General features: G+C 32.6%; 1 protein-coding gene across 3 annotated transcripts; it reads right to left on the bottom strand.

Annotated features, from left to right (window-relative positions):
• Positions 1-22,166: 22,166 nt before the first annotated feature.
• On the bottom strand, positions 22,167-27,672 carry LOC143622568 (uncharacterized). Of its 3 annotated transcripts, none has more exons than XM_077093676.1 (4): positions 27,415-27,672; positions 27,163-27,308; positions 23,353-23,414; positions 22,167-22,431 (listed from the first exon to the last, which is right to left on the bottom strand). In XM_077093676.1, the coding sequence occupies exons 1-4, from the start codon at positions 27,627-27,629 to the stop codon at positions 22,330-22,332; spliced, it is 525 nt and encodes a 174-aa protein (XP_076949791.1). In that variant the 5' UTR covers positions 27,630-27,672; the 3' UTR covers positions 22,167-22,329. The 3 variants fall into 3 exon arrangements, with proteins under 3 accessions (XP_076949791.1, XP_076949792.1, XP_076949790.1); XM_077093677.1 differs by having other exon boundaries at positions 23,353-23,408; XM_077093675.1 differs by having other exon boundaries at positions 22,169-22,431; positions 23,353-23,471; positions 27,415-27,671.
• Between the last annotated feature and the right edge of the window lie 125 nt (positions 27,673-27,797).

The following is a 27,797-nucleotide window of genomic DNA, read 5'->3' as shown; positions in this document are numbered from 1 at the left end:
ACGAATGAAAACATGATATAAACGAGTACTACAAACCTGTTTTTGTTAAGTTAATCTTTATTAGTTAGTATTAGTTATCAATGTAAATTAATAATGGATCAGAAAGCATTTTAACCAAAAATGACGAATGAAAACATGATATAAACGAGTACTACAAACCTGTTTTTGTTAAGTTAATCTTTATTAGTTAGTATTAGTTATCAATATAAATTAATAATGGATCAGAAAGCATTTTAACCAAAAATGGCAAAAACAAACTCGGGTGCAGGGGGTCGAACCTGCGACCTCCACCATTTAACGTATTTGTTCAACCAGCTGGGCTAACCAGCATTCGTAAACAGATCTGATTTCATTTAAATTAATACAACAGCTGATATGAACAATGATTAAGAACCCTGATATTTTGATTTGATTAATCCTGTTATAATTAACCAAAAAGACCTTAGGGCTTTTGATCAGTGCCTAAACGCGATTAAAACCATATGTTTAATTACCTCAATGGATGATCGGAAGAGGGGTAATGGCGCGTACAGTGGCTGGCGCAAAAGAGGTGAAGAACGAGGTGTAAACGAGTTTGTTAAACAAATTAAATAGAGGGGTTATGTCGGCCATGATATAAGGATCGTATATGAGAAATTAATTGCAAAATAATTGATGATTTCGTGTTTTACAAGGTCTAGGTGTGTCGGCTATGATAAAAAGGGTAAAACGAATCAAATTAAGATAATTAGCATGTTTAGATTGCCGGTTAAAGCCGAATATGACATATTTAAGTGATTTCCAAGATCAAATCCAACAAACAAACGATAATTTAGGTCCAAGTTATTGGTTAATGAATTCGGGTCCAAGAAAAGTATAATGGATACGGGTTTGGGTTATGGATATCCATGTAAAGAAAATGGGTTATTACATAAAGTTACAATCTAATCCTTGGAGTTTGAAGTTGGGTACATAGTAGCTTAAAACTTATACTTTGGGTTAAAAGTGTAAAAACACTAAAACTTAAATATTAAATAATAAGTTAATAATATATTAATAATTACACAAATTTAAACTTGATAAATGCAAAATATTTAATAAAATAATCCGAACATTGAACTGGGTCAGATAAAAGTATAAATTTGAAAACCCGAGTTGTTACAATTAAAGCTCAGAAAGCCATCACACCAAGTTCTTCCAGCCGGGGTCTTCTACTAATGTTCCTCCTGGTAATAACTCATTTAGAAAATTTATTGTAAAAAGTCCCATTCAGAAAATAAAATTTTATATTTGCCTTCTTTCATTAACTTAAAATTAATGACGCGATTATGTTATAATTAACTTTTTTAATCTCATTAATGGCCTTTTGTATTGATTATATAGCTTCAAAGGAAGATGATCTCCATCATGAGGAGCATGACCATGATCTCTTGACTGGTAATTTATTTAATCTAGGAACTTATTAATAAATTTGCTTAATTTGAAGAATAGAATATATGAGAATAATATGTAAAAGATCTACGAAATTTGCAACAGAGACTTTCATATGTTTTTATCTTTTATTTTGTATGCTAAGTAGGTTCATTAAAGTGTGATGCTGAATGGTAGATTTATTTTTGTTTTTTAGATTTCATCAAATAGTAGAAATATCACTCAAATACTGTTTCTTATATCTTCATGTATCGTTCCTTCGTCTTACGTAAAGTAAGGCATTATTTTCTTATTTATAGTAAACCTCAATATATTAAAATTATAACTAATTGCATTAATTGTGTTTGTAGAGAGTCTAGAAGTACAATATGTGAAGTTTATTTACGTACTGGAAGGTGATTTCCTGAATGTGTAGTATTAAAAGCAACTTATTATAATAGTAAACTTTAGCTAACATGTTAACCTTTTTTTTCTTTCCGGTATTCATACTCTTCATCAAATTCAGCGTGGCATGATAGTCACTTGAGTAACCCAAGGGCAACAAAAATAGAATGCATAACAGAATTGGGGGCTCTCCAAATGATTATGGACTAAAGATCGCTGGCCGGATACACTCCATCACCTTCTCCTTCATTGTACCGGCTAAAAGGACCATTTTGACTTCAAGGGCAATTTTGTGTACACGGATATATTATTGACAATTTGACGAAGATGAAAAATTGGATGTATAAATATGTTTGTAAATAACTTTTTTGTTCTAATAATTGATTAGCAATTTGCATGTTAGAGCATGTGAGTGGTAAATTTGGGAATGCTAGAGATTGATATAAGACACTGTATTGCTAAATTAAGTACAATTGTTAAATTAAGTAATTATGCATGATTGTTAATGTAAAAACAAACTTTACCTGTGTCTCTTCGCCTTTCAAAGAACCATCTTCTTTGTAGTTCCACAAAGTATTCCACAAGTTTTGAAATAGGATATTTTCTTTCATGTAAAGACAAAGCGTTTATAGATTCCGCACTATTTGAGGTCATTATGTTATAACGGCGAACGGAACAGTGGGATCTAGCCCACTTTCCAAAATCAATCTTGGTAAGGGTATCCTTGACGGACGGCTGTTTTGAACAAAGTAATTTAAAACTGTGATTAAAATCGGATCTCCTATACGCTTTACATGTTGCCCAATATATTCGTCTTTCAGCTTTGCCCTTTAACTGTAGATTAACCATCAAATGTCTACAACAAAAACCTTGATACACAAGGGGAAATGTCTGCATTATGCCTAAATCAATTGATTTTGCTCGATCGGAAATTATTGCTAAGTTGGGATGGTCACCTACACACTCTCTAAGTTTGGTTAAAAACCACGTCCAATATTCACCAGTTTCACTCTTACCTACACCGAAGGCAATCGGAAAATTTTGATTGTTACCGTCCATACCGACTGCCAAAAACATTGTCCCTTTGAAGCTCCCTTTCAAGTTTACCCCGTAGATAATAATCACGAGGCGCAAACACCTTATAAACTCCTAATCTGAAATGATAAGCAAACAATGCATATGTTAAACAAAACAAGAATGAATAACAATTCTTAAAAACTTATACTAACGACTTACAACGGCACCAATAGCAACAGAGGACATCTCAAAACGGTTTGACTCATATCTGAGGACATGAGTCCGAGTTCCTGGATTGGCAATTTCTAAATTGTGACAATAAATTGAAAGTCTCCCAAACAAGTCGTCGGAGGTACCAACAAGCAGAAGCTCGGCATAACTTTACCTTTCCAAGCTTGTTTGTATGACAAATCAACCATGAATCTTTCTTTCATAATGTTTACAATATCTTTCCCTTTAATGTTACGTAAGCTGTTTTTCACCATGTACTTAACGCAATCTGAAATTACTTTTTTATTTTCATTACGATGGTTAGGATGAAATGAGGTGCTGGAAAATGTATGGACCTCATTAAAATACGTTATGTAAAATGCTTCAGAATCATTGACGTTGCGTTCCATTGACACCCTTCAGACTTACAACGCACATCTAATCATGTTGTATTAGACCTAGGAATGATGAACTCAAAGCCCTCAGTTATTGCCATCATTCCTAACTCAACTTACAAATCTTCTTTGTCCATAAACAACTTGCTTAAAATAGGATGCGAAGAGGTGGAGCTTTCTTTACGTTTCTTTCCTATCTTTGACTTAGAAGGACTACCTTCATCAAGTAAGGGCAGCCCAACATTTAAATCATTAAGTTGCCGACTTTTTGTAGATACATTACGACTAAAATCGATATAATCGTAAGTTGTTATATTCAAATCCGATATGCATTCTATCAATGGCAAATTCAGATAAAGGATAGTTTCGTTGTCAAACGTCTTAAAACCCTCATGGACAACTTGCTTTTCAGACAAATAATCCCAACATATTTTGTTGACATACGATCACCATATTCTCCAACCACTTACACGTACACAATTTCCTAATTGTTGTTTTTTTTTAAGTTGGTTTAAAAAGATAGACATGTCATAATCGTCTTCTATATCCACGGGATACACGTACGATGACAACTAATATGATAGTTGGGATACATGTCATACCTTATACCGATCTTGAATTATACCTATTAGCTTACTACAGGTAACGTTTGACGCCAGACTTAAGCCCCCCCCCCCCCCCCCCCGTTACAATTTACAGGGACGTACTCGTAACTTCCATTAACAACTTGCCATTTACCACCATAGTAAAACACCACGTTATCAAATTCCATGAAAACAACATATACAACTCAACAAAGTAAGAAATTGAGTTCAGTGGTCCCTTAACAAAGATGGTGGGATAATTGAAATTTAACTGAAATTAGTCTATTAAATTAGATGTTAATAGGGATCAACACATTGAGAACAGATTTCAGGTCAACGCAGTAGTTGACAATACATATATGCTACAATCCAACCAAACTACTTTCTCCCCAAAAATGTCTTTGAATATGGTTTTGTAGAACAAATCCAAATTTGACTATTGTTTTCTTCATACAAAAATGTCTTTGAAGATGGTTTTGTATAACAAATCCAACTTTGACTACGGATTTCAACATAAAATCACCAGATAGGTGGATGGGGTCCACCAAACTAATTTCTCATGAAAACTATCTTTGAAGATGGTTTTGTATTACAAATCCAACTTTGACTACGGATTTCAACATAAAATCATCCCATTTTGAAAAGGGTTAGATAGATGGGGTCCACGAAACTACTTTTTCCCCAAAACTATCTTTGAAAATGGATTTGTATAACGAATCCAACTTTTACTACTTATTTCTGGTCATACATAACGTTTTCTTTGAGTTGTTATATCTATAAATACATATACATATATAATGGGAAAATATTATCAAGAGACAGGAAACATGTTGGGTATAATGTTAGAACACGTAGCATTCCATGTATACAAAAATCATTCCAAGACCAAGAAGGAAGCCACCGGAATATTTTTTTAATCAGCTGTCGATGAAGTTGTTGGAATTGGTGATCTCGAAATAGAGTCGTGTCTCCACAAGGTGAAAACAAATATCAACAAAATTAACACTTCATTGTAAATATTTAATTAATTAACAAATAATTCAAGATAATTACAAACTAATTTCTAATTAACAAATCTAATTCATATTTACGCAAGGTTTGAGATAGCCACCGAATTTGTAACAACTCGGGTTTTCGAATTTACTAAACACCCGACTAGGTTTGACGTTTGGGTTATTTTTATGGCGTTATCAAGTTTAAATTTGTTTAATTATTATTATATTATTATTAAAATTTTTATTTAATTATTTATAACTTTAGCTTTCTTGTTTTGGCATTTTAACCCAAAGTATAAACTTTTATCTATTTTTGCCCCATCCTCAAATCTCAGGGACTAAACTTGAAACTGATGTTATAACCCATATTGCTATGATCCATACTCAGGACCAATCATAACCAAACCTGGACGCGTATACCTTTTCTTGTACCCGAAGCTATTAAACACCAAATTTGGTTATTAAATCCTTGTATAATTGAAGTTTTGATCTCCTAATCGTTTGTATTTACCAAATCGCGGCTTAACCGACATGTTAAACAAATAAACAATATCATAATGGATCCGTTTTCCATCTTTAACCAAGCCAACAATTGTAATAACCCTTGAACACGAAATCGTTAATTATATTTCAATTAATCGCACAGATATGTTCTTTATTTAGTAGCCGACATTACCTCCTTATTTAATTGAATTAGTTTGGTCGTTTATACCATGTTTTTCACCTCACCACCTCCGGCCCTGTTTTGATCCCGTTAACCCACGCCCGATCGTGTTTTGAGGTAATTAATTGCATCATCATATTCGTCGTTCTTCGTTCTGTCATAACCCTAACATTAATTTAATTAATACTCACCGGATAAACGGATTACGAATCTAAGGTTTATAGTTCATCACAATTCGTCGTCTGCTTTTTATGTGTGTTTGATATCTGTTCTTAACCAACGAACACACCCAGCTCAGTTGGCTGGGTGTGTGCGTGTCTGCTCTGTTGAACCAGCCGCTGGCGTAGGTTTGAATTCTGGCTAGGGCCTTTTATTTTTAGAAACAACTTTTGCTATTTATTTGATCATATTTAAACCTCAACTAATATTGTAAATATTTAAAAAATCATAATTTATTTGTTTTTTACCCAAAGAAAATCCAACATCATAACTAGTTTCTTTCCAAACATTGGTTTAATCATATACATGTATATATATACTTATATATGTGTATATTTTTATATATTTGAGTATTAAAATTGATTAAGAGTTTTAAATAAAATATATATTTAGTAAAACATGGTTCAAGTATTTTTAAACTTATATAGATTTAAATGATAATAATAATAATAATAATAATAATAATAATAATAATAATCGATTAAAAAATATATATTTCTTTATAACAGACAATATTACTTTTACTTTCCCGCATCTTGTTAAGTATTATAACCATATGTACATATATATCTATGTATAAGTATAGATATATATATATATGTATATATATATATATATAATATAATATATAAACGAAAATTACGAAAATCCAAAAATTTTACGTGTCGCGATGTGGTCGCTCCCCATTATTTTGGAGTCACCAGATTTGCTTTATTTTTAAATGGATGCTTCTCATGCATTTAACCCGAATACATGAGTATGAGTCTTACCAAACCCAGATATTCCTTAAACGGGTTATAACATCTCAATAATTAAAAAATTATTCTCACCAAATTATTGATGTAAAAATCCTATAAAATAGGATATACTAAAAATTAATATCTTATTTATTTTAAAAAAGATATATGTATTATTTAAATTAAAAAACCAATTTTTTAGTAAAAAAAAATAAACGGGTCTTGGGTCTCATCAAACCATAAGTATATTATTAACTTTTATAAATATTATTTATATTAAAAAAATTATAGTAAAAAAAATAAACGGGTCTTGGGTCTCATCAAAACCATATAGTTTTTAAACCAGGTTATAACATCTCATTTATTTGTTAAACAAATTATCATCAAACCATAAGTATATTATTAACTTTCATACAATAAAAAGAATATAAATTCAACAAATAAATAAATATTCGAACAAACAATATAAAACAACCCCCGTAATATAGGGGATAAAAACTAGTATATATATATAAGGTAAACTTCATATTTAACAAAACTAATAATATGTTTATAAGGTGTATTTACTTATATAATATTTTTATATAATGAAATATTTATGATATTTTTAAAATGGATTTTACGAACTAAGAATATAATATGACTTATTAACCTTATAATTATCGAACTTGTTTAACTGATTTAGTTCATTAACTTAGCGTATTCGCGTTCTAATTTTTTTCCTTATTAGGCTTTATCATCGATGCGCGATTTCCGCAATCATCATTCTTAGTATTCCCCTGTTACCTTTGTTCGTCTATTAAGTGAGTATCACATTCCCCCATTTAAACTCATTTTATATTGTTTTGGGGACATATGCGTAAATTATATTTCTCATATATACTTATACACAAAACTGCAACTATTGTCTTATGTGTTAACAACTTATACCTTACTTGTTTATGTGCTTACATGCTTTACGTGAACCGCATTCGGAGAGGTCCAACATAATCTCATAATAGTATGATCATACGCCAGTCGTTATAGCTTTGTGCTTCTCGACATCTCAGTTATACTTGCTCATTTGGTTATTTTGTTATTCTCATATGACTTGTTGCAACCACTTATTTTTATTTATACTTTTGAACTGGTGTGTTTCTCAATCAACCTTGTGTTGACAAAACTACTTTATTTTCAACGCAAATGCAGGTAAACGTGTGATGTGAAGTAATTAGAAGATCACTTAAGGATGTATGCTAGAAGAAAATATCAACGAGACAACATTATTCATGATTTTTGATTGTTTGATACATTATTGTTTTGTTTGAATATTGTATGAATTTTGTTTTATATGTAATTTAATTAATAGATGTTGAAGCTTATAATATTGCTTGATAGTAACCTTTGAAAAGCTGTGAGCAATCGGTTCACGCCTCGGCATTTCCGCCGTAGTTTGGGGTGTAACAGAATTCATGACCTAGAAGCCGACCCCTAAAGTTTCAACCAATTTTCATTCCATTAAGTAAATGAGAAGAACAAAACAAACGGTTTCCATCATTATAGAACTTATCAACGTTTGAAGACCAACATTCAGAATCTGAATTTGGCAATTGCCAAAACGTTTGGACCGGGAAACACATGTTATATGGGAAAATTTTAGCGACACTTGAAGATTCCATTTATTGGATTTCAACATGAATTGAACGTTATAAATCTAAAAATAACTCATGTATGGATTCATATGGGAGTGGGAGAAGATGTTTTGTGAAGATTATGAAAAACAAAAGGGAAAGTTATAAAGAAGATAATGAACGTTAGTTGAAAATCATCATGGCAGTTGCATTTTAATCAAAATATGTCTTCGGAATTGTAATTCATTTGAAATTCATCTTTGGAGATGAATTTCAAAAAAACTCAAAAAACCACAATTTTGAAAACTCACGTGACATCACGTTAAAGATTGTTTTCATCATGTAAGTTTTCATGCGAAATCCAACGTGTAAGACGGATTTGACCTGAAAACTCGTGCGGTAGGTAGGGAACATTAACATGTGTCAGATTATGATTGGTTCTTGAAAACTTACGGGGAATTTCTCAATGTCACGTGGAAGATGGATTTCGAGGGCTTTATTGGGAATTTCAAATTTGGCGGGCTATTTTAGAGATTCTCTCTCCTCAGAAGGGCTATTTTAGGAATTTTCCCAAATGGAAAACTTATGTATGAGTATATGGGAAGAAACAATCATAGTGACGTGAAACAAATATAACGTAAAGAAAAGCTCCTAAGACACATTTCTAACAAAAAAAAATATAGGTGTATTGGTGTTTATGAATCTCAAATATCATTTTTTGGTCGATGTCGGTCTCAACTAGCGAATTGATTGGCTGCTAATGATCCCAATTTTTAACGTATTTGTTCCCAACCGTCCACAACTAACAAAATTCTAACGACGTTATTTGCAGGTCGCCGGAAAAACATATTTTTCCAGAAAACTCATTTGTTTTCGAAAAAATCAACATTTTTGTCATAAACATCTTTATTACCTTAGATCGGACCTTTAGGAACCATTTTCTAGTAAAAGCTCCAATTATTGAGGTCATCGAAACTCTTGAACCATTGTCATAATTGATCGGCGGTTCTCAAATGGTGCTAGTAATTGGTTGTTCGTGAGTCAGTTGGTGATGTTAAGGTTGAGTTTACCAGTAAAAAAATGTGAATTTTCCGGCCAAAACCGTCTTTCTGGCTACCTGCAAGTAATGGCATTAGGATTTTGTTAGCCGCAAACTATTGGGAAAAAACACATTAAAAGTTGGAATCATCAACAGCCAATTCCTTAGTTGGGACCGACAATGAACAAAAGATGATAGTTGGGATTAATAAAACCAATACACCAAAATTATATATTCCTTCTGTAAGTCCTTAACATTAATTCTATATCTCCAAAAACTCTTATCCTTAACATGTCTTCAAAGAGGTACACGTCTATCAAGTAATGTTTAATCCTCTCATTCCAAGTTAGTTTGGGTCGGCCTCAAACCCGGTAGATTAATTAGATTGAGACTAGTTTCTATATCGATTTAGGAACAAGTTCCGATGGGCATTTCTATAAAATGATGTTTTATCTATAGGGGCAAATAACACAATAAATAAACAGTATTTCTCAACTCCGTTTTACTAGATGTTTTTAACAATTATAGAAGAAATACATTCATGCATAGTCTTGCCTCGAGTTGTTTCATCTGATTATTTCGATTTCATTGCACATGTTTGGATCAAGTGGCTTATCATTATGAGCCGATCTACATAGAAAATAGGGGTTCACGGGAACCCCTGAGTTTTAAAATAATAGCGTAATGATACGTAGAATAAACTGGAGTGAACCTCTTACAATAGCAACCAAGCTGTCTAGTGGAAAGACACGAGTTTAACCTTAATGAGCTCAAGGTCCTTGGTTCGATTCCTTTCTTGTCATACCAATCTTTTTAGAACTTTTTTTTTTATTTACATGTTTTTCTTCTTGTTATGCCAATTTTTTTATAACCTTTTTTCTATTTACATGTTTAATATTACAACCTTTTAGGGTTCGTCATACCAATCTTTTTAGAACTTCTTTTTATTTACATGTTTAACATTACAGCGTTTTAGGAAGTGAACTGTAATTAGAGGTGCACAAATCGGTTTTTTTAAAAAAACCGGTTCGGTTATTAACCGGACCGGTTTTTTTCGTCCTGGAAAAAAACCGGTTCGGTTAATAACCGGACCGGTTAATAACCGGTTTTTGTGCATGAAAACCATAACCGGTCAAACCGGTTACGACCGGTTTGGGAACCGGTTAGAACCGGTTAATAAACCGGTTTTTTTATAGACCGGTTTTTTAATAACCGGTCTAACCGGTTAACCGGTTTTTTTTTTTTTTTTTTTTTTTTTTTTTTTTAAATAACCATTATTTTTTCACAGTATAAACAAACCGGTAACTACAAGCATTAAATCGTTATCGCATATTCGTAACTCAAAAATACATAACTTTCATTTATAGCTTTTACATTAAAAATACAAACATTAAATCGTTATCGCATATTCGTAACTCAAAAATACAAACATTAAAGAATGCTTAGACACGATTACATTAACAACTTGCTGTTTCTTACTCATTATTTTCATCGCTACCCGATCCCGAGCTATTCCTTAGGTAATCGTCGTACGCGGCTTCTTCATCGGTCATTGGTTGAGTGTGTCCTTGATTGACCTCGTCTTCATACAAGCCCGCCTCATAGTCCATTTCCCCCTCGAGTGAGCGTTGATGTTGTGCCCTATCTAAAGCGTCCAAGTAATCCTTGTAGCAAATAGACATCTCTACAGCTGGTGGAGTCAGTCGAGTCCTCCTAATCGATATAACCCTGCCAGAAACAGAAAAAGCAGACTCCGAAGCTACCGTGGAAGCTTGGACCGTTAGTAAATCTTTGGCCATGGCGGCGAGGATCGGAAACTCATCCTCCTTACCTCTCCACCAAGCCAGCAAATCAAGACTTCTAAATTCATCCGGAGTCATGTGTTTCACAAAGTTGGTACCACCATACCTTCCAAGTTCACTGCTTGGGGTGTTTACCTTTTGACGTTTACCGGCGTCTTCCCAAATCATGTAGTACATCCCCATTTCAAGGTCGGTTTGGGATTGAGATTGGGCAACAGCTCTTAACGAGTCATGAATTTGGGAAGACGACCCGTATTTTGTAAGGTAAACATCATACATGTTAGACAAGGTGGTGTTGAAAGCATTCTTTAAAGTTTGGTTATAATAGGGGTTTTGATCGTCGTTTAACTCTAGCTCATCACAAATTTTTTCTATTAAAGCTTCAACACCACCAACATTTATGCAAGGGTTTAACGCAGCAGCACATGTCAAAACAGCGGGTAGTTGTTGAAAATATTTTCTAAATTTTTCTTTCATTTTTACACCCATATCAAAATAAGGTGCACCCCTACAATGAAGTTCACCCAACTTTGTGCACATGACAGCAATTTTTGGTAAAGCAATGGGGCTTGTTGGATAGTAAACCCCGGATAAACTTGTTGTGCAAGATTTAAAAATTTGAAGTACCTCCGTAACGATCTCAATCAATAACCAGTTTCTAGGATCGTACGGTGCACATTTACCCCTACTTGACATTATTTGATGAAACGCAACTAGTGATTCTTTTTGTTGGATGGCTTTCTCAAACATATCACAAGTCGAGTTCCATCTTGTTGGACAATCCCAATTGGGCCCCAACCATTGACAATTAGCTTCATCACAAAATTTTTTGTATCTTGAAAATGTTTTATTGTTGCTAAAAACATCTCGTAACATTCTTTTAAAATTGTTTCTTTGCGTTTCGATCACGTTTAACCCATCTTGCACGGCCAAGTTGATAATATGTGCAATGCATCGGCTATGAAAAAACGCTCCATCACAAATAGGTTTATACTTTAATTTTAAATGGCCAACCGCGGCCGTATTGTTGGACGCGTTATCAAACGAAATTGAAAAGATTTTATCTTCAATCTTGTATTGTCGAATGACTTTATCCAAGAGTTTAAAAATATTTCTGCCCGTGTGCGGGTAATCAAACAATTGAAACGCAACGGTTCGTTTCATCATTTGCCACGACCCGGGGTCAACCCAATGAGCCGTCACACAAATGTATGAGTCGGGCGAACCATTAGGTACCGACCACACATCCATTGTTAAGTTTACACCAGTTTGTAAGTTTGAAAAGTATGAAATTAGTTCGGATTTAGCGTTTTTCCAAGCTTTAAGACAATCTCTTCTAAGGGTCGAACGACTTACGTGTTGGTAGCGTGGTTGAACATACTTTTGCATCATCGACGTGAATTGAGGGTTGTCGAAGTGGTTGAAAGGAAGTGTATTTTGAATCACAAAGTTTGAAAACTGGTGACGTACCTCTTCAAGGTCGTACGTAAACACCGTTCCTTGATTCGTCATCTCCGGCTGCGAACTACTTCCCGATTCGTCCTTCAAGGCCTTGCAAAAGGGCCTTTGTACATGCGCTCTTAAAGTGGAGTTTGCATCTTTGCCATAAAACTTCAAACAATGTTTGCATCGAGCTTTTTGGGTACCGTTAGACATTTCGCATAGGTCGAAATGTTGCCAAACATCTTGGTTTCGTTTCGTGGGGATGACCCGAACGACCGTTTCTCCCGTGTTCGAGGCACCCATGTTGACGGATGAAGCAGCACTTTGGGAGGCCATGATAATCGACTACGAAATAAGAGCGTATGGAGTGGTAATGTGGTATAATTGAGCGTGAGATAACAAAATAATCGCGTATGTAATAAACGTTTAGAGCGTTTGGAGTTGTATAATCGAGTGTGATCTAACCAATACCCAACCTAAGCTATATATAGATGTTTGTGGGGGTAAAATGGGAAAAAAAAAAAAACGGTCAAAAATAACCAAAAACGGCTATATGGCCGTTACTCAACGTTCAAAAACCGGTTTTAAACCGGTTAACCGGTTTTTTTATAACGGTCAAAAACCGGTTTATAAAAAAACCGGTTAACCGGTTTTTCTAATAACCGGTTATTAAAAAAACCGGTTTTTAATAAACCGGTTATTAAAAAAAACCGGTTTTTTTTAAAATCGGTTATAAAACCGGTTTAGGATCCAAATTGTGTAACCGATATACAAACCGCCGGTTTGTAAACCGGTCAAACCGGTTTACAAAAAACCGGTTTTTTAAAAAACCGGTTTCCGGTTTAAACCGGCAAACCGGTTCGCCGACCGGTTTTTTTGACCACCTCTAACTGTAATCTTACACCATTATTTTGAAACTTCTTACAAAAGATATCTTTGAAAAGTATTTACATTAGTGATTTCTTATAATTACATTACATGTTTAACTTCAAGTTTGAACCTTGAACCAAATTATAAGATATCTTTTATGTTCCATTAAATGATTTCCAAATTCGTATTGACATTAGAACCAAATTATTGAGAACTAGTAAATGACTCGCGCGATGTGCGACGAAATCGGTCAGTAAAACCCAGGTGTTGCATCAGCGAGTCAACGCGATTTCGGTTGGTATTTGCTACATTCTTTACGGTACTTTAACTAAACTTAAAAAAAATTCGTCATATTAACATGTTTATAATAAAAGACCACGAAAAATAGCGGCGCTCGTACAATGTATTATAAAATAAATTAACATATTCATTCGTTGGTAAAGTCGGGTGTTGGTATAACCCGAGTGTTACGACGGTAAGTGAACACAAATTTGGCTAGTAATAGTATCGTTTACGTACATATGGTATAAACAACGATGGTAAACCCGAGCGTTAAGATCAAAAAAAATTCATCAAATTAACTTATAAAATATAAAAAGAGTAACATACGAAAAAATAAAAATTTTAAAACGACATTTATTTGGTCGGTAAAACCCGGACAGTGGTAAGACCCAAGCTTGTTCCTGGGCGTTGACGCGATAACTTGACGTGAATTCAGTCAGTTTTGGTTACGTTCGTTACTGTACCGAAACTAAAACAAAAATATAAAACAAAATATAAAATTTGAGGTGGACCAATGAGGTGGCGTGGTTCAGTAAAAATCGATGAGTATGCGTGAATTCGATATGAATCCGTCACGTTCATTATGTTACTAAAACTAAAACATAAAAATGGTGTTCGGTCGATTTCAGTCACGTACGTTATGATACCGGAACTAAAAGTAAACAATAAAAACAAATGCGAGGACTATTATGGTGTTGTCAAGTGACCCAGTAGGGACCCTTGCGACACCAAAGTTTCAATTTATACTATAGTATTAATTAGTGAACTGATAATGTTTAAAAAAAACATTTTTTATTTTCTTTATGAAATCAAATAATGTAGATATTTGCCATATTAATAGTCCTCTGACAAAAACATTTGTTAATTTGTTTATTTTAATTGTTAGGCCATGGGGTATACTTTAATCCCTACATAGGTTAAAGTGACATGGAACTTTAAAGATGGGTTAAATCACTCCCCACTTGTTTTAAATGTGTTAAAATGTCCCATGGGTTATGTTTTTAACGGGTTAAAATGAATAATATGTATTAATTATGTATTAATTACTAATTGATTTATTAGATTAATTATGTGTTAAATGGGTTAAACCATTTCTTTTGAATGACATAGAGTGAAAGACAAAAAATGATGATGTGGAGCTTATGTGAAGTTAAGATTGGTTAAAGTATAGCCCATGGCCTTAATCTGTTAGCTTTTAATTAGTTTATAAATGTTAGTTTGTAATTGTTTTTAGTTTGATAGTTTTTAATGTGACGAATGTTGCCTAACCCAAATTGTTGAACCAACCATAAATAAATTTTGCCGACCATGTGAAGTTAAACCATCTAAAAACAGTCGCCCACCTGAAAAAAATCATGAATTTGACACTGCTTATCATGACCTATAAGCTTTTCTTCACTCTCATGTCCCAACATTTTGTCACCTCATTTCATGTAAACCACCGGAGAGTTCCCCATCAACCATTGTTGAAACTTACTTCATCGTCCATAGTAAATATTATATATGTGTCTGAGTAAGAGAAGAGAGACAAACTAACTGAGTTGATTACAATTATTTTTGTAAATGGGAAATTAGTATGTATTTTAGAAGGAACTTGAAAAAGAAGACAGGAAAAGAAGAGAGACGAACTGAGTGAGTTGATTATAATTAATTCTGAACATGGGAAACTAGCATGTATTTTAGAAGGAACTTGAAAAAAAAACGACATGAAAAGATGAGAGACGAACTGAGTGAGTTGATTATAAATATATCTGTAAATGGGAAATTGGTATGTATTTAAAAAAGAATTTGAAAAAAAAAAAGACAGGAAAAGAAGAGAGACGAACAGAGTGAGTTGATTATAATTATTTCTGAAAATAGGAAATTGGTATGTATTTTAAAATGAACTTAAAAAATGACTAGAAATAAGAGAAACAAACTGAGTGAGTTGATTATAATTATTTCTTAAACGGAAAATTGGTATGTATTTTGGAAGGAATTTGGAAAGAAAGAAAAAAGCCAGGACAAGAAAAAAGAGACGAACTAAATGAGTTAATTTTCGTTATATAGGAAATTGGTATGTATTTTAGAAGAAACTTGAAAAAAAGACATTTGTTGGTATCTTGTTGATTTTAGTAGCACAAGTTACGTACAATATTTAGTCAGTTTTTGTTTTCTCACTTAGAACTATTACATAATGATAACTGGAAAACTCATACACATGTATAATATATACACGACTGGTAGACTTTAGAACTTTTTTCTCATGAGTTGGGAATTTTTAACGACTGTTAAGTATTGAGTTTTTTTTTCATGGAGTTGTTATTAAAATTTTTTGTATATCTAGTGTTTAAATGGCTAAGATGAAAGTTTGACCAAATACGAAGTGTATTTAATATTATATTGACTCTATTGAGTTTTATAGGATAATACGTCGAAATATATAATACTAGTTTTTAGTCCGCGTGTTACGCGAGTTTATTTAATATATTTTGAATAACAAATTTTTTATATTAATTTTATGATTTTTGTATTCTATTGAATATCTATATTTTTTATTATTTTTCGAGGGTGGGCTATATTATTGTTGGGATGGAGTTTAATTTCAATTTTACATAATGGCTAATGTCTATCGTTATTGTTGGTTTTATCATGTTTAATGTTTTATCACTTTATGTTACATGAACTTAACAAATAAATTATATTTTGTTGGTTGTATCTTTTTTTTAATTTTTTTAATGAATGTTTTGAGACTATTCGGTCACAATAAATTTGTTAAATGAGTTATATATTAGTATAGTTTTTTAGGTATTATTATTAATAATGTATATGTAGTGTTTTTGATTATGATAAGTTTAGTTTTTAACTTATACATAAACTTTGATGTGCATTTGCTTGAATTATAGTTGAGCTAGAGATAATTAGCTGGCTTGTAATATTTTAGTATGGGGTTGTAGTTTTATTTGTAATTTGTTACACGGCTATCATTTCTTTGGTTACTCCTCACCTCCTCTCAAGCCATCAAATTGTTTTATTTATACAAGAAGGTTTCTGATGCATTTGATCCAATTTTACGGGTATGAGCCTCGTTAAACCCAGATAATCCTTAAGCGTATTATAACATCTCATTATATTAAAAACTAATTTCACCAAATATATGATATGGAAATCCTATAAAATAGGGATACAATAAAAATCAATATCCGAATTTTTTATTTTGAAAATGATATTATTTATAATTAAGAAACACTTTTATAATTAAAAAAAAATATGTGGTTCACAAGTCTCACTAAACTCAGATGCTTTTAAATTAGTTATAACATCTCATTTATTTGTGAAACTCATTAATAATCAAACTTTAATTATACTATTAACTTCATTACAATAAATAAAACTAATATTCAAAAAAAATATTTAAATATTAGAAACGACAAATGTAAGACAACCCTTGTAGTGCAAATTAATTAATTTATTTATATGCTTTGTGCTTAATGAAGCATAGTCAATGTCATGGTTTATGTGTTTAAAGTTTTTAAACTCCATTTCGTAACTTCAAATGTTTTTAATATTTGTATCAATTTTGCATTGAGTTGGCAATTCTCTGCCCGTACACATCATTAGCACATAAAAGGAACACAGATAAACATTTATGTACACTCTCTAGAGAAATGCCACCGTCTCAAAAAATAAGTCATCATATAAGGAATCGATTAAGCATATGCAATAGTGCAATGGCACTCGTTGATCAATCAAGAATTCTGCACAAGAATGTACTCAACCATGTGGGCTGTGGTTGTGGCCGTGGTAGTAGTTGTGGTTATGGTGTTAGTTTTACAATCTCTTATGCTTCGGAACTGGAATAGAATAAACAACAGCTATATAAGGGTCAAAAAATTTTGCGGGTCAAAATAGGTCAATTTTTTTAATGTAGGTCGTTAGGGGTAATTTTTAAACGGGCCAAAATATAATAATAATCAAGTTTTTTCTAATAAACAACTCAAGTTCTTAAAAGTAACTTACCTCACTTTGTACACTTGACAATATTGGTAGTAACCCCACTTAAAACTGACAAATTTGATCCAAAAACTGATAAAAAGTTGCCAACACTTTACAAAAATGACCCGTAATTAGGATCCAAAACGGTTAACGACTTGAATCTGTCATAGACCAGAAACATTTTTATGTTAATAATACCAGATTTCAAGAGATTTATTTTTAAAGGATGTTCACCTATGCAACTTGGGCAGAGCAAAACACTCTACTTGTTCTACACTGACATTGTACAATTTTGGTTCATTTTGACTTTAATGTAAACCATGTTTATACCCACTACCCCATCATACCGGGTCAAACCAACCCAACCTGATCCGTCCCATAAAAAAAAGACATGTTTAAACCCGTTACCCTACTCAACCATGTCAAGGGGGTTGAGCATTGTCGAATGTGTGTTTTTCTCTAAATTCTTTGTATTCAAAGTTTTAGAACAATATGCATGTTATTTTTTGACTTAAAATTTCTCGCTAAATATATAGATAATCAAAATGGAGATAAATATTTGCAAGTCAATACGGGTTTGGACTCCGACTAACAACTGCATCTGTTTCATGGCATTCACGGTTATTCTTTTCACATTCTGGTCGCTCACAACTCCTTGCAGCCTCACAAAACACCAGGCCCAGGCCTATATGACACACTCAAACCAATTACACACAAAGAGTGAAATACTCGACAAACAATCGACCACCCAGTACCTATGGTTGTGCACGAAATTGAAATAACTGAACCATAACAACCGGCGTAACTGAACTGAAATAACCGAATCCAGTAAAAAACTGCCGGTTTAATTTTATGTATTGAAAAACCGATTTTTCAGCTCATTTTCAATTTCGCCTTTAACCAAAAACCAAACTGAATTATAAAAACTTAATAGTAAGAACTTAATAGTTGTAATTTATTAAGTTCAGTTAATAAATTACCTAAAATTTATTAATTTTAGGTAATTTATAAGAACTTAATAGTTGTAACCAAACGGTTTTCATAAAAACAAATTTTTGGTTTCGTTTCTGTTTGAGCCCAAACTAAACCCAATAAAAAACTAAAAGTTTTTTTTATGTATTTGGATCATGCGGCATACCGAGTCAAAACCGGTACAGCTCGCGCCAGGGAGCAGATCTATCACCCAAAATCCTAAGTTAACCCTAACCTCAGCATGAGATCAATATTATAAATCGTTTTATTAACTTAATTAATATTATAAATCATTTTATTAACATAATTTAGATTTATTAATATAACATGGTTTGCATACAGTGGCGATAAAACAAACATTAACATTAAGAAGTTGAAAACTTACCTTGAAATCCAAAGCTTAATGTCATCCAAACCAGGGAGTAGTTCGATCCTTGATAGAACCTTCTTTTAAAGTGTGAAGAATAAATCTAACCAAAGGCACCTTCCTACATCGCATAAAACAATCTATATTCATATATTTTGCAGACCACGCCTATGTAACAGAATTCATAAAGACATAAAGACACAAACTTAAGTAGCAAAAACATATGCCAATAAACGTAAGTGATAACATAAGTAAGAAAGATGCATACCATCTTTAGTTTCAGCCACATTACCCTCTTTTGCCCATTGACATTGAAACTTTGAACAAAATAGTTTCCGGTGGTTCGAATAGATGTAAAAAAGTATAAAAATATGAACTTCAGTTACAAGAATCTTAATATCAACTTCCCACCATCAAATCCATGAAAAACTAACGTTTTCATCTGCTTTATTATCCAAGAATGAGGATGACCTTAGGGATTGAAAAACAAACCCAATAAAATAGATTAAGGGTTTGAAATATTTAAAACGAAGACATCTTAGATTGTGATAATGGTGGATTTAAACTGAATATACCTTGAATTGTGATTGAAATTACCGTTGATGATGAATTGCAAGAGATGAAAAATCAACAGGTTAACAAAGGAACATACTTTTGATTTGGAAGGACGATTGCGAATCAGACTTCTGAGCCTTCAATTGACATCGATATTGAAGGAGAATCGGGATTAGGGTTTGTCGATGGTAAGGATACCGGTACCGTACTTCAAGTAGGTGATGGTATTGTTCGTATTCATGGTCTTGATGAAGTAATGGCGGGTGAACTAGTAGAATTTCAAGAAGGTACAATAGGTATTGCTCTTAATTTGGTGACACGATTGACGACGAAGAGAAACCACCGAGGATGGTTGTTACATGATATAACCCGTTTGAGTAATGGTATCCTGAAACGGGTCAAACCGGGCTAAATCAATGAGAGGCTTTCATTTACAAATCAAGCAATCTGGTAGCTTGAGAGGGAGTGGGGAGTGACATGAGACCGACACGTAGGTAATTATATAGATAGTTAGATATGGAAACGCTGATAGGAAATTTAATAGCACATCTATCATCTTATGTTGTATCTTGTATTGACTTGATATCCTATGATATTTGAACTAGAAAGTTATTGTGTAGCCTAAAATGTTACTTTTGATACCTGTTATGCATCCTATGATATTTGAACTAAAAGGTTCTTTCTTTCGTAGCTTAAATTGTTTAAACTCGAGGCATGTTGTGTTGTGCATATGTAAAATTCATTAACCTACTCATATAGAACAATATTAGTGTTGGATTTTCTAAAAATAGAAAATTTATATATATATTAAAAGAGAACATTGTTGAGCAATGACTGTTGTACCCTTTGCTTTATCTTTTGTATCTGGCTTTCTACACATCATAATCTTACCTGGGTTCGATCCTCTCCTGTGTTTTCCTTTCTATTTTATTCTTAGTATATGTATGTTTAGTGGGGTCTGGCTGGCATGGAATTGTTGGATTTTCTAAAAATAGAAAATTGGTAAGTATTTTAGAAGGATCTTGAAAAAAAAATGACAGGAAACAAATAGAGACGAACTAAGTGAGTTGATTATAATTAATTCTAAATATGGGAAATTAGTATGTTCTTGGAAGAAACTTGAAAAAAGACGAGAAAAGAAGATAGAGGAACTTAGTGAGTATATTATAATTATTTCTTAAAATGGGAAATTGGTATGTACTTTAGAATGAACTTGAAAAAAAAAGACTAGAAAATAAAATAAACGAATTATGTGAGTTGATTATAATTGTTTTTGAAAATGGGAAATTGGTATGTATTTTTGAAGGAACTTGAAAAAAAACAAGAAAAGAATAGAGATGAACTGAGTGAGTTGATTATAATTAATTATGAATATGGGAAACTGGTATGTATTTTAGAAGAAACATGAAGAAAAGACAAAAAAGAAGAGAGACGAATTGAGTGAGGAGATTATAATTATTTCTGAAAACGGGAACCGGGTATGTATTTTAGAGGGAACTTGAAAAAAAAAAGACATGAAAAGAAACATAGTGAGTTAATTATAATTAGTTCTGAAAATGGGTAACCGGTATGTATTTAAAACAAACTTGAAGAAAGAAAAGACATGAAAATAAGAGAGACAAAGTGAGTTGGTTGATTATAATTATTTTTGAAAATAGGAAATTGGTATGTATTTTAGAAGGAACTTGAAAAAATAAAGAGACAGGAAAAGAAGAGAGACGAACTGAATGAGTTGATTATAATTAATTCTGAATATGGGAAACTGATATGTATTTTAGAAGGAACTTGAAAAAAAAGACATGAAAAGAAGAGAGACGAACTGAGTGAGTTGATTATAATTATTTCTGAAAATGGAAAATTGGTATGTATTTTAGAACAAACTTGAAAAAAAGAAAGTTGGTAGCTTGCAGATTTTAAGTAGCATAAGTTAGTACAGTATTTAATCAAAAAATTTTCTCATTTAGAATGTTAAAAAAACGGTAATTGAAAAATTCATGTACATGTATAATGCATACATGAGTGATGAACCTTTAAACTTTTTTAACACAGCTCGAAAATTTTATCGGGCGTTTTACTCTTGTCAAGTATTGAGTTTTTTTTTTCATAGTGTCGTTATTAAAATTTCTTGAACATCTAGTGTTTAAATGGCTAGAATGAAAGTTTGACCATTATGTTAATTGTATTTAAATATTATATTGACTCTTTTGAGTTTTGAAGGATAATAACGTCCAAAGTCCAAAGTATATAATAATGGAAACGTTGATAGGAACTTTAAAAATACATCTATCATCTTATATTGTTTATGCTTGATATCCTATGATATTTGAACTAAAAAGTTCTTTTGTAACTTAACATGTTTGAACTTGATACATGCTATAAATTTAATACCCTTTGACTTGGTTAAAACATGTTTTTTTTTTCGTGAAAAATATTTTAATTTAATCTCTTTAAAAATTTTTGGCTATATATTTACATTTTTAAATTTTAGGAAATAATCCAGTTTAGTAAGTTCTGATGTTCAAAACTGGTTTTTATCATGTTCGGTTTGGCTTCAACCAGTTTCCAACGAATATATCTCAAACCGATTTCAAACTAGCAGATGATTGGTACCGTTTCTATATCGGTTTAGAAACAGGTTTATTGGCACCTCTAGATGTGCCTCCTGGTTTGAATAAGATAATTATAGTTTAGAGAACTTATACAATGGTGTGTTATCTAGGCAAATCACATGATGAAAACACAATATTTCCCAAATACACTCTATTGGGACATCTACTTTTGCAACTAGAATCCATTAGGTCAATAAAAAGAGACTGTGTAGACCACTTTTCTTCGGTGTTTTCGCTCGAATGCAGATATAATATCATCAATCACATCCTCCCAACCATTAGTTTCTTCAAGCTACACATTGTACAAACAATGAAGTAGTTGATTAAGGTTATAAAACTTTAATGCGGGTCAAGCATGCCATGGCAGGCTCCAATCGCCACATAAGCATATGTGACTTTTTTATAATGTGCTTAATAAGTTTATAATGACTATCAAATCAATTCGTTTGACTAATTCTACGAGATAGGAGTGTAAATGAGCCAAGTTACTCGTGAGCTACTTGAGCTCGGCTCGCTATAAGCTCGAACCAAGCCAAGCTTAAGCGAGCTTGAGCCTGAGCCTAAAAATTATTAGCTAATTAATAAACTAGCCCAACTTCACTTATCATGTTCAAGCTGACTCACAAGCCTAAACAAACCTAGTATGTCTATAGTTTTTATATCATATAATATATATATAGGGTTTGGATCAAATACAAATGAAATTAACGTGCTAAACGTGAGAATCAAGTAGGGTAATTATATATATACAAGTAGAGTAATTATGTAATTACATTATAGAGTAATTATCATAGAGTAATTGCATAATTACTCTACTTGTATATATAATTACTCTACTTGATTCTCACGTTTAGCACGTTAATTTCATTTGTACGTTAACCTTCCCCATAATAAATTTATTATTAACTATTCATAAAAATAATAATAAAAAATTATTATAAATGTATACTTAATATATAATAAACTAGCTAAGCTTGAACTTTAGAGATGGAGCACAAAACGAACCCAGCTCGAGCCTCCTCGGCCCCGGCTCATTTTGGGTGAATTTTAGCTCGCTTGACCCACTCAACCATATGTAAATTGTCACCTTTGACAGATTCGACTGCTTGAAGTTGAATTTAACAGAAATCAACTAACTTTAAGCAAAATGGATGCAATAGAAAAGAGATGGAATTTAAAAAAAAAAAAGAAAAAAACAAGAGATAGTGCAGACCTCTTGACACAGGGTTAAAGTTTGGCGAGCACCAATTGCAGCCTCCTCATGATTATCTTTTACTTCCAAGTTTATCACCAGCACGGGTTTCAAAAGAATATGATCACGAGTATGCAGATCTGCATACAATAAAACAAGTTTCAGAAACAGTAATATCAACTGGCTGGCTTTCAACCCGTTTGGTCCATTTCACCCAAGTCCACAACCCAACTCCACTTAATGATTTTTAAAACTGCACGATGTAGATTACTGACGATATGCTGTTTGTCCATTAAAATATTTGAAACAAATACAAAACATATTGCTGTTGACTGAGTTATCTGATTCACTTTGTTTTATAAAATAAACCTCATAAGAAAACTCATTCATATATGGAATCTTAGTCGCACGATTATGCACTAAACAAAAGGCTCCTATGATAACTCGTGCAAAGAAAATCTAACTATGACAATACGTTCAATAAACTCTTCTTTTAGTGTTTAAAGCTATAGAACAATACCTACATGGGGCAATTTCAAATCTCTCCTTTAAACTTGCAAACTATCATATTCCCGCAAATCATGCATCAAGAGCATTGTAGATTATGCATTAAAAACTAGTAATTTCATATCAGAGAGGGATATAAGAAATCCTCCTTTTAGACCTATCTAAACTCTACAATAAACAAATCCATTATCTGCGGGTTGTCATTCTAATATTCATCCATTTTATCTCTTTCCCACCCATGCTGTTTCCCTTCAGTTGTTTCACACGGATCCAAGGTCCAACCCATTCTCATTCTACTAACCCTATACTGAATTACATATCACGCTACGATGGAAACAAACATAGTGTTTCCCATTGGATCCCTGAATTCATCGCCTTCTTCTCGCCGAATTTCATATCAATCTATCAAAATCAATCAACCGTGATATCAGCCGTGTTCAATTTCAGTCAGGTATTTTGTTTATGTTGCTTCTATTATTCGATTTAAAGAATTAAATAAACCCTAAAATCAATTTCTATTCATCAATCCAGTTAATCCTAAATCGATTGTTGTTCATCAGTCGATTTGTAGCGTGTTTAATGTGTGATTACTGAAGTTTACAATTGGTTCCACAAATTCGGTTTCTAATCTGATAGGGGTCTGAAGTTTGTATTAATCTCATGTTCAGGCGATTGATTTAGGTCTCAATTCAAATACTGAATTGCAATTTGGGTTAATCGATAAAGGTTTTTCTCAATTCTCATTTTATTTTGTTATCCAGATTTAGGTCTGCTTATTCTAATATTCTATTCAGCCCAAATTTAATTTGCTAATTGCTATTGCTCTAATAGCCGCGTGTAATTAGATTTTTTAGGTGTAATTCAGTTGATCTCTGCCAGAACTCTTTTTACATTTGACATTGCTTTTAAAATTCAGTAAGCATTGCTTTTTTTTGCAGGCGTTGTTTTTAGAGGACCGAATCGTTGCAAAAACATCCCCAGAATGATTCTGATTCCTAGTAATTACCATTTTGATTTCAGTTTGCTATTTTCATTGTTTATTTGTTTAATATCAAATAAACTATATCTATTGTTGTATCTATGATGGATAAAACCACTATGCATTGGGATGCATTTGGTCATCAGATATCAATACAAAGCTACAGATGAATAATTAAAGGACCTAAAAAACTGAAGTTTTAATGTTTTTATTCCATTCTATATTTTAGTTTAGATTCACACAACCTTCCTTTTCTATGTAATTTTCTGTCCTATGAAAAGTCAACATATGTTTAAGCTGGTGGGATATGCATAATAGAAGATGTTTTTTTCTTTAAATTTGGATAGATTGTTATTTACGAGTTTGTTTGAGGTATCAAAAATAAGTTTAGGTGACTTTCTATACGTTCCTCTCTTTTGATCTGTTTCGTTTTTAGGTTAATTTTTTTTTTTAAGTTTTACCCGTGCTACCACCCATTAGAGGGAAATGTAAGTTGAATTGACCCGTTGATAAAGTGAATGGGTACCGGTCAATACTGGTACTTTTTTTGGTGTATATGAGTGTATCAAAGCGATATGGATCGGTTGGCATACTTAGAAAGGTTGTTCAGGTTATGTTGACATTAGTTCATTTATTAAGTAGTATTAACTATTATAGGTTTTGTTTTGGTTGAGGAATCAGGTGGGGTATAGTAACAAACTAATCATTCAAAATGTTGATGATGTATGAGTGTATCAAAGCGAATACTGGTACTTTTTTTGGTGTGTATGAGTGTATCAAAGCGATATGTATCGGTTGGCATAGTTAGAAAGGTTGTTCAGGTTATGTTGACATTAGTTCATTTATTAAGTAGTATTAACTATTATAGGTTTTGTTTTGGTTGAGGAATCAGGTGGGGTATAGTAACAAACTAATCATTCAAAATGTTGATGATGTATGAGTGTATCAAAGCGAATACTGGTACTTTTTTTGGTGTGTATGAGTGTATCAAAGCGATATGTATCGGTTGGCATAGTTAGAAAGGTTGTTCAGGTTATGTTGACATTAGTTCATTTATTAAGTAGTATTAACTATTATAGGTTTTGTTTTGGTTGAGGAATCAGGTGGGGTATAGTAACAAACTAATCATTCAAAATGTTGATGATGTAGTGAAAGATGGTCAACACTTAATATATGTGAACATAAAGGTTTTTAATGAAACATGACTTTAAATTTTTGTTTTTGGTGTAGAACTCTTTTTAGTGAAAACTTGGTCAAAGTATTTAGTATCATCATGTCCTGCAAGCTAGACATTTAAAGGGGCCTTGATTTCACTTGAATTGAGCATATGCTACTATGTTTATAACTATTTATTTTAGCTAATCATTCATATGCGATATGCTACTTGGAATAAGTGTTGATATTTGCAAGGTTATATATCAAATATTGTTCGTGAATATAATAAGGTTTCTGATCTTTACTTGCTGGAGGAAAAGAGATGGTATATGGCTAGAACATTTAATAATTGTTGTATACTGATGTAGTGTTAAGCGGATGATTTCATTGTTGAAAAACCATGTTTTTTTTTCTTTCATGGAGGATTCAGTGCCACTTAAGCGATGGGGTTAGTAATTCGGCTATGATGAATTTGGCTCAAAACTGGTATGGGTTCTTTAGAGGGCCTGAAGGATGTCAAAAGCTGGGAAAGAATTTGCAGTCTTTTTTTATGAGAAAATAATTGTAAAAGCTAGAGTTTTGGTCAACATCAAGTTATATTTGACCAAAAAGTCAAGGCGGTAAATAACAAAAACAACAAAGTCAAAGCTGCTCTCACTGGGGAGATGATCGAGAGCCAAATGTGTGTTGTTTTTTGATGCCGCTGTCTAAAGGTTTTATTATTAAAGCCGAAGTCGACTTTGACCAAAAATAAAGTCAAAACTAAGAAGCCTTTGAAGATACGGATGGTCCTTAGGACTGGATTTATCATGTATATTCTTATACTTTTGTACAAAAGATACGGTTTGATATATAACTTAGCATTACGGCTTATATTTATAACCTTAGCTTCACTTCTGGATGATTTTTCATTTACTCTACAGTTTATATTGTGGTTATAAATATTATAATTTTTGCTTAAGATCTATAAGTTAGGTAGATATGATGTCAGAAATACTATTTAGTATTTATTATTTATAGTTATTACAGAAAAGTGATTGGGAATTTATGAATTATGCCGTTTTCATTGTTCAAACCGTGTAAGACACGGACGGGTACCTAACCTAGTACATGAATATAAGAAATTAAGAACTACAGATTTGTATAGGCATATTATGTAAGCCAACAAATTGTAAAGGTAAAACACTAACCTTCAACCACCATATCAAATACTTTTTCTTCAAATGTAAACACAACATCAAAGTGTCCATCCGGGCCATTTTCTTGCCAACGTTGAGGAGCGGTTTTAACCCCCAAGTTCCTTTTAAGCATTGGAAGAATGCCATTGCGTTTATAGCTAAAAATAATCAAGAATAACAATCCAATTCTTAACTGTGTACAACCTCTTGATGCACAGAGTAAGATCAAACAGACTAATATAGTATTAAACAGAACAAGGATACAGCTCGGGATCTTTACGCCTAAGTTCATCAAACATCTGCTTGTAAGGGGTCCCAAACTCATACACATTTGGTTCTCGTAACGAAGGACCCGGGAGCTTAACGTGGGTCCCAGTTCCGTATGAGGAAACATCAAAACCTTCCCTTTTTAGTAGAAAGTGAGCCTCCATGCTTCTGTTCTGATTTGAGGAGCATACCATTGCATATCTCAGTCTCATTGAGCACAGTTTTTTCTGTTAAAATTATAGATTAATAAAGATTGTTATTTGTTTGAGATTGAACATTGAAACTTTAGCAATCGATTTAACATTAGGCCTGTAACCGAACCAAAAGCACACGAATGGGGGGCATGTTCGTGTTCGTTTTTAACACGAACATATAATCGT

The sequence above is a fragment of the Bidens hawaiensis genome, unplaced genomic scaffold, assembly GCF_021521415.1.
Source record: "Bidens hawaiensis isolate Kalapana, Puna unplaced genomic scaffold, B.hawaiensis_p1.1 tig00003219_1, whole genome shotgun sequence".
NCBI lineage: Eukaryota > Viridiplantae > Streptophyta > Magnoliopsida > Asterales > Asteraceae > Bidens > Bidens hawaiensis.
This window is presented reverse-complemented; position numbering and strand designations above follow the sequence as displayed.